Source organism: Mastomys coucha, unplaced genomic scaffold (assembly GCF_008632895.1).
Source record: "Mastomys coucha isolate ucsf_1 unplaced genomic scaffold, UCSF_Mcou_1 pScaffold13, whole genome shotgun sequence".
NCBI lineage: Eukaryota > Metazoa > Chordata > Mammalia > Rodentia > Muridae > Mastomys > Mastomys coucha.
In genome coordinates, this window is record NW_022196895.1 from 27,735,377 (window position 1) to 27,743,915 (window position 8,539).

The 8,539-nt window shown below is 46.1% G+C and overlaps 1 protein-coding gene across 8 annotated transcripts in view; it reads left to right on the forward strand.

Annotated features, from left to right (window-relative positions):
- Positions 1–591: 591 nt before the first annotated feature.
- Positions 592–8,539, forward strand: part of Ammecr1l (AMMECR1 like) — a 25,875-nt gene continuing 17,927 nt past the window's right edge. Inside the window, exons 1-2 of one of the 8 annotated variants that reach the window (XM_031365210.1) lie at positions 596–1,170; positions 2,744–2,854. Coding sequence is in view for 2 of the 8 variants with exons in the window: in XM_031365208.1 (XP_031221068.1) it covers positions 2,082–2,154; positions 2,744–2,854 (184 nt within the window). In the remaining 6 variants the exon portion in view is untranslated. Of the gene's footprint in view, positions 1,171–1,228; positions 2,155–2,743; positions 2,855–8,539 lie in introns of those variants that run through there. The other 7 variants (XM_031365208.1, XM_031365209.1, XR_004117207.1 and 4 more) reach the window with 7 other exon arrangements.

An 8,539-nucleotide genomic window follows, 5' to 3' on the forward strand; every position in this document is an offset into this window, starting at 1 on the left:
CTATTGGCACTGGAATTCTAGGCAGTTGTGAGCTACCTTGTGGGTGCTGGGAACCTGTCCTACTCAGTCTGTGGAGTTGCTTAGTCGGGTTTTTTTTTTTTTTTAAAGCCTAATCCTGTATAGTGGGTATTCTTCTGATGTCATCCGGGGCTTCTGGTGCTGAACTACAGACGAGTGTAGTAGGTGTTGCCTAGGCCAACCCTAAAGCTGAGTCAGCCTGCCTTTCTCCAGTGGGAAGCTAAGGAGGCCAGGTGCCAATGTCTGACATTCAGCCTGGCACACACCACATGGGCCTGGCTCTGGCCCTCTTTGGCTTGATCCAAGCTGCCCACTTCCACGCCGCTTTCGAAGGCGGAACTCGGTCAGGCAGAGTGATGTGTGCGTGGGCACATGGGGGAGAAAAGCCGTTGGCAGCTCCGAATTGCATCGCTAACGTGGGCGACTGCTTGGGCAAGGCCGCAGCTCCCTAGGCGGTAGCTTAGAAGTGCCACCTACAGCCTCCCGGACAATGCCGTCGCGCGACCAGAACTACAATTCCCGACGTGCTCTGCGCCACGGCCTGGCCCGGGGCGGCCAGGCAAATTGCAGCAGCCGGCCTGAGATCCGTGAGCCGAACCGGGTGGGCTCCTCACCCTCGAGGGGAGCCCGGTAGATTTCAGGTCTTCCTGGAGAGACTCGCGCACTGCTATCCGCGTGAGACTCGGCCCCCCACAAATGAAAGCGGTTGCCTATACGCTAACCAGCGCCAATCACAAAAATGTGCGGACTACGGTCACGTGACTAGTGGGCGGTACTCCCAGAGCTTCGGGATCTCTATGGTTCTCACCGACTCGCTAGAGGACGTTTGGTCCACTGGAGGACTCCCTACATTCTTCCTCCATTACCTCACTGCCTCCGGTGCCTGCTGGGATAGAGGAGGACTCGGGTCCCGACTCGACTCGGTCCTCCGCCCGCCCGGGGAATACCTCTAGTTCTCCCCGGCCGCCGCCGCCGCCCCGCTGCTTCCTCTCTGCCCTCCCGCCGGCCTCCTTCGGGGGTCCTCACCCGTCTTGGGACTCTGCTTTTCTCGGGAGCCTCCACCTAGGCGCATGGCTCCATGAAGCAGGAGGAAGAGAAGGCAGAGCGCGAGAGGTCCCGTCCGCCCCGGCTGTGTCTGGGTCAGGAGAGAAGGTGGGGGATTCTAGGGGGGCTGTGCCGTGCTTGCTCTTGCCAGGCCTTCTCGAGGCCTGCTCAGAGCCGAGGCGGACAGTACCCTGGAGAGCGGGGTCTCGAGGTTGCCGGGGCGAGGGGTCCCGGGCGCTGTGGGGGAGGGGCTCGTGGAGGCGGCCACCGCGGGTGGGCAAGGCCTCCTCTGGACTGCCTGTCCCCGCCGAGGACCAACGGGATCCTGAGGCCGAGTGCCCGAGTTCTGGGTGGCAGCGGTCGCCCGTGGCCGAGGAGGCGAGGCAGCAGTTGTAGCCTCAGTGTCTGAAGTCCCTCCAGGAAACAGTCGGAGGAAAGTTTGGTGGTCTCCTGCGCCGCCTGGTGGCCCCCCACCCAGAGTCCCCTCCCCCGCCCGGCGTCTGGATTCCACCCCCGCGGCCCAGACCCAGTTGCTCTACCCGTCGCCCTGTCGTTTCCCCAACTCCCACTGCGCCCTGAACTCTCCTGTCCCACATCCTCCTTTTCACCTTTTCCTTCTGCCTGTTAAACCCCTCCCGGCTCCAGCCTCTTCTTTCCCTCTTGTCTCATCGTTTTCTTGCTTAACTGTATTCTCGCACTTTTTTCTTTTCTTTTTTTCCTCCTGCCCCATCTTCTGCATCTACTTGTAGCCCCCGCTTGCCTACTACCATCCCTCCATCTTAAACTTTGGGTCTTATGCCCGTCCTCCGAGCTGTGTGTTTTGCCCTTCATTCCTTGCCCTGATCTGACTCCTTTTCGCTCACTTACCCCTTTCTAGGCCTATTTGCTTTCAGTGCCCTCTCTTAGGATTGAGTGGGTGGGGCCTGGAGTTTCTGCTTTGCATACATTCTGGAGTACTGGGCAAGTAGGACAGGTGGAAGAGATTGTGAAGAGATTCATGCAAAGCTGAGTAAGAATGAATGGCTCCACCAACACTTACCATCGCCTCCTGGCACAAGATGCCTTGTCCTCAGGGGCCTAGCATGTTGTCCGGTAATTTTTAAGACTTGTATACGGAAACCTGAGGAGAGTTCAAAGTGATAGATCCTGGCTAGAGAGCAAGTTTTGACCTAAATGTGTATGTGTGTTTGGGGTGGGTAGTTAATGATGTATGTCTCATTCAAGTAGAATACAGCCTTTGATCCTCGGTGGGACTTCTGTTACTTGTCTTGAAGTAAAGCGAGGTTATTTCCAGATGGTTTTGTTTGTTTGCTTCAGAGATTGCTCTGTTAAATTGTAACCTTTGATCCTAGCGCACACCTTTAATCCCAGAGTCTATTGCAGCAATCTGAAAAATCTTCTCAGTGGTAAAGTCTCTTGGCTCTTATTTTTCCTAAAATATAAGCCCGATATAAAGCTGGGTGTGGTGCTATCCACCTTTAATCTTACCACTTGGGAGGCAGAGACAGGCAGCTTTCTAGAGTTTGATACCAGACTGGTCTATCTCTACAGTGAGCTCTGGGATAGCCTGGGCCACACAGAAACTCTGTCTGGAAAAACAAGCAAACAAAAACTTCATAACTTTTGCAAAAACTCCCACACTACCTAAACTTTGTTCACTGCACCTGCATTTCTGTCTTAGGTATTGGAAGAAGGAATGGAATTGGAAGAAAGAAGATTCATTCCAGAGACAAAATAGCTTCCCTTTCTTATTGTAGCTGTTTCCTCTGGGACTATAAACTTTCTGTTTTCAGTGAGTATTACCTTGGGCATACTTGAAGTGGGATTTTTGTTGCTTGTTTTAGTTTTGGCTTGTGTCTAGATTTAAGGTGTAAGTGTACTTCATTTCTGTTTCTTCTAGAGTCAGTGCTCCTAATTTATTTTATTTTATTTATTTATTTATTTTCACTTTTCGAGACAGGGTTTCTTTGTGTAGCCCTGGCTGTCCTGGAACTAACTCTGTAGACCAGGCTGGCCTCGAACCCAGAAATCTGCCTGCCTCTGCGCCCCATCCCCCAAGTGCTGGGATTAAAGGTGTGGGCCACCACTGCCCAGCTGAGTTCTAGTATTTTTTAAACTTAATGTGTTTGCCCACATGTGTGCCCACAGTGCAGGTGCTGAGGAAGTTAGAAGACAACTTGAGGGTGTCCCATCCATGTGGGTCATGGGTGGAGATGGGTCAGGACTTCAGGCTGGATGGCATGTGCCTTTCCTTGCTGGGCCATCTTGCTGGCCCTCCACTTGTACTTTTGTGTTCTGTTTGTTTTCAAGATGGAGTTTCTCAGTGTAGCCACTTACTCTGTAGACCTGGCTGGCCTGGAACTCAGTGTTGAGCCTGCCTCGGCATCCCGAGTGCTGGGATTAAACCCAGTTCCCAATCACTCACTTTTTAAAGACAACCAAAGAAGCCTTTTCCTCCCTTGGCCTTAATTATTAGGTTAATTGATTCATGGACTTAGGACTGTGGCCCACTTTGTATGGACGCGCATGTGTGTTATATTTTCATTTGAGAAGTGAGTCTGAAAGATGGGAAATTGAAGGTCATCTTGGGCTACATAATGAGCCTAGGCACAAAAATTAACTAGTTCCAAGGTTAATGCAGTTCTTGAACAGCTCTCGTTCCTACAGATTTGGTCTTCACTTACTTTTGGATCACTTTGACCTAAATCTGCACATTTGAAAAACAAATTCTACATGTAAACGTTGAACCTAGTTAATGCCTCATCCCTATTAATGATGGCATGCTTGGGTTGAGGACATAGCCCTGTGAGGAATACTGGCTAGAATGCATGTGCTGTCTCTCAAGTACAATACCTGAAAATCATTCTACTTTACTGCTGTAAGAGGTTGTCAGAGCCTTCCAAACTTTTTGTGAGGGAAACAGAAGATGACATGTCTTAAGTTTATAAATGAAAACTGAGGCCCACAAAGATGGCTCCATGCTGTAGGTCATAGAAAGAGAAGGGGATGGTCAGGAACAAAACCCAAAACTATTAGCTGGGAGTAGTTGCACAGTGGAGACAGAGGCAGGCAGATGGATACAAATCCCCACTGTTATACAGAGCTTAGTCTTAGAAATGTTATAAGGATGTAGACTTTGTTTTGTTGTTGTTTGTTACTGAGACATGGTTTCAGTAAAGCTGGCTACCCTAGAACTTGTTATGTAGACCAACCAGGCTGGCCTTGAATTTAGAGATTGTTTCCCTTATCTGGGGATGTGTTAAGGGTAAAGGTATGTGCCACCAAGCCCAGTGAGGTTTTATTTACTTTTGTTATAGAAACCAAGTCTCTATGTAGCTCAGGCTGGCCTTGAACTCATCGCAATCCAATTTAATATACATACCCAAACCCCTCTCCATATGCCTACCTCAAGTTGTAAGCATTTTGTTACTTATTTTAAGTCTTGTTTTTCTTTCCTTTTTTTTTTTTCCAAGACAAGGTTTCTCCGTATAGCCCTGGCTGTCCTGGAACTCACTCTGTAGAACCAGGCTGGCCTCGAACTCAGAAATCTGCCTGCCTCTGCCTCCCAAGTACTGGGATTAAAGGCGTGCGCCACCATACCCGTCTTGTTTAAAGTCTTAAGTATTTATAAATAGATTGTGTTTGTGAGGAAATTGTCCATGAATCAAATGCTCCATGTTTCTGTGGCAGATGCATTTTTGGTGTTGGAATTGAGACAGACTCCTTTGGAGCCCATACTGGCCTCAGACTACCTGTGTGGTTAAGGGTGTGCATGAGCTTGTGAAACTCCTGTCTCTTGCCTCTCTGTCTCCTGAGTTTTGCGATTATAGGCATGCACCACCACTCCAAACTTGACAGTTTTAAAAACAGAAATAATCGTTTGGAATGTTAGACACCAGAATGTAGCATCTCTCATCTGTCTTTCTTGGGACAATACCATAAATAGCCAGGATTGCAGCTCATGCACCACACTAGTACTCATGATATAATTATTACATTGGATTTCACCTCAGCTTTTCAGCTTTTCAGAGAAACACCAGCCTGTTGCTGTCTGGGGAAGGCTTTATTTGAGGACACATTCAGATACTCAATAGTAACAGAAGCTTTCCCTACGTCCCAGATCTTTAAGGTCGTGCATGTCCTCTGATAAACTACTGTAAGGGTTGTCTTCAAAGATAAACCCAGACACTGTTTCTCTGTAAACCAGGCTGGCCTGGAACTCCCTGCCTCTGTTTCTTGAGTTTTGGGATTAAAGGTGTGCTCTACTATATCCGGCTAGACTTTTTCTTTATTTCTAGATATTATGATTAATATTTAAAATGGAAACCATTGACAAAAATCTTTAGCTTTCCACTTGTATTAAGATGTTTGTGGTAATAACAATTAGCAAGTAATTTTAATTTTTTTAATGGTCCCTGCTTTTTGGGGTGTATTTCTACAAAGTAGAATAATCCAAGTATTCATCCAGTATTCATTCATCCCTTCCCCCCGCCCCAGACATGATTTCTATGTAGCCCTGGCTGGTATATAACTCTGCCTGTACAATAGGTCAGTCTTTTAGACTACAAGGTAGCTGTTGTATTGTATTAATGGTAATTATGTGCCAAAGAACTGCCAGGTTCCTTTCATATCTTTAGATTCAAATAGCCATGAGACTGGGCATGGTGGCCAACATCTTTCTGTAATCCCAGTACTTAGGAGGTCAATGTAGGAATATCTCAGTTCAAGGCTATACCTTCTGTGTAAAAGGACATGGAAGGAAGCTTTTGCTTTTTGCCTGCTTGCCTTCATTCTCACTGGCAATTTTATCTGTCCTGTTGCTGAGGCATTCCCTTACTGACCTTAGACTCTCCTTCAGGATTCAATGTAGACTGAATTCCAATAGCTCTGGGAATTCCCTAGTACCCCGAGAGATCAAGTCTCATAGACTGAACAATGACCAGATTCTTGATCTTTCTGTCAGACCATTGTCGAGCTACCCAGACCAGAGCCTGTAAACTACTCTAATGAATCATATGTATGTATGGCCTTGAGTGCAGGGGTTTAAAGTGTGCGCCACCAACATCCAGCCATTGAGTATAGTCTACACAGCGAGTTCCAGGACAGTTAGGGCTATGTAGAGAGACCCTGTCTCAGAACAAACAAACCCCACAAAACCAAAAAATAGCCCTTTGTGGTAGCAGGTACACAAAATGTTACAGCTTGCCTGAGTTTGCAGTCAGACTTTGGATCTCAGAGTTGGAATTTGAGCCAGAGCTGGCAGCTAGATTGTTACCTCAAAGCCAAGATTCTGTCCTCAGAAGGTGGGGGCCTTTCTGGTTGTTTTGTAATGGGCTTTTTTTGAAAGAGACACAGGGAAAAAGCAAGCCATTTTGCTTGTCCATGTCAGTCCCTCGTGTTCTTGAACTAATACTGGCTTTGATGTTTAATTATGAATGTTAGCAATCTATGAGAAATTATTTATGTTAATTCCTGAAATCATAAATTGCTACCCAGGCAAATAAACACTAATGAATCACTAAAAGTTCCAGCATTTAAGCCTTCTTCTTCTTATTATTATTATTATATTTCTTTCTTTCTTTCTTTTTTTGAGACAGGTTTTGTCAGTGTAGCTCTGGCTGTTCTAGAACTCAGTCTGTGACCAAGATGGCCTCAGAGATCACTTGCCTCTGCCTCCTAAGTGCTGGGATTTAAGGGGTATGTCACCATATCTAGCTTTTTCATCAAGCTTATTTTAAAACAAGACGAACAAGAGCTTTACCGCTGAGACATCCGGATTACGGGATAAGCACGTCCACTAAAGGCGTGCACCACCAGCACCAGGTTGAACCTGTGTTCTTAACTGCTGAGATAACTCTTCAGTCCCTGTTTGGGGGCATTTTTTGATATAAGACCACCTGAGTACTGGAACTCAGTAAGGTGTGAGCTACCACCACCCAGTTAAAGCATTTTTTTCTCAAGTTAAGTTGTATCATCTATGCAAAGTGAGCCTTTGGGTCATCTTAATAAACACTAAGTGGCACCTATGGCCAAGTCCAGGACTGAGTGATCACTCCTGTATAGTGAATATAACAGTTTCCAGGATAAATTGGATCAAGATGAGAGTTTACAGGATAACTGAGCTCTTGTTTCCTTTAGGTTTTTCCTCCTCTGTACACATTGCAGGGATGATCATGCATGGCTGCCAGAGGTTGATGTCAGGAGACTTTATCTTTTTAAACAAGATCACTCATTCAACTTCAAGCTTATGATTGAGCTAAGCAGGCAGGCTAGTGATTCTGTGAATGTGCTTGTCTCCACTTCCCTATATTGGGCTTACAGGCACCCCAGCACCATACCCAGTATGTGTGTGTATTATACGGTCATGCTAGAGATACAGGTGCTAGCTAGGTCTATTGTGCTTGTTGTATATTTCCAGTCCCTGATTTGTTTTGAGTCATGGTTCCATTATATAGCCTTGGCTCCTCTGGGACTCATAGATCATGCTAGCTTGAACTTGCAGAAATATCTGATGTATATACATGTGTGTTATCAATTTTTTGGTAGGCTTTTTTTGTATAGAAAAAATGTTTAGGTTATGTCAACCATGTAAGCCTATATACTTCTGAAAACTCTGAGCTCAGTTCCCCAGTCAGGTGTAAATCATTATTTTTTAAATTTGTTTATTTCTGTATGTCCACATTTGTCTCTCCTGGTGTACAGGAGATAGATTACCCATTGGACAGGGAAGCTGATGCTTCAGCAGCCTATAGGGGAAGGGGCAGAGTCTTTGAACACTGAGGGCAGGCCTAACTATTTGATATTTTCAAGGTTAAGAGAAATGTATAAGAAATCATTTATTCCTGAAACCATAAATTGCTTACTACTACTACTTGCCTTAGCTTCATGTTGAAGCGTGGGCAGTGTCTCCATCTGGTGGATTTCAGTGTTAACTACTGTGTTCATGTTGATGTGGAAGCTGTGTAGGAAAGAATGACTACTGCTGACTTCTGAAATTGGCCCAGGAACTTTACAAGGCACCAGCCAAGGCCTCTATGGGTCACAGTGTTGCTTGCTTTGATCAAGGGACTGCTTCTGTGCCCAAGGCCACATACCTACTGTGGTTACAACATTGGTAGTTGTGGTGAGATTTGGGAAGGGTAATAGGTTCACACAGTTTTAGAAGAGGTAGCTGAACATTTACTAAAGGATTTTGTTTCTGATTGTCTTAAGCTGTCAGTCCAATGGGTAGCTGTGAGCCTCTACATCTGTGTTAGTCAGGTACTGTCAGAGCCTCTCAGGAGATAGCTATATTAGGCTGTCATGTCCTTCCTTCAGTCTCTGCTCCATAGTTAGTTAGTCTCTGCAATTCCTTCCATGAGTATTTTGTTCCCCCTTTTAAGAAGGAATTAAATGACTATATTTTGGTCTTCTTGAGTTTCTTGTGGTTTGTGGGTTCTTCCTGTATTCTGAACTTCTGGGCTAATATCCACTTATC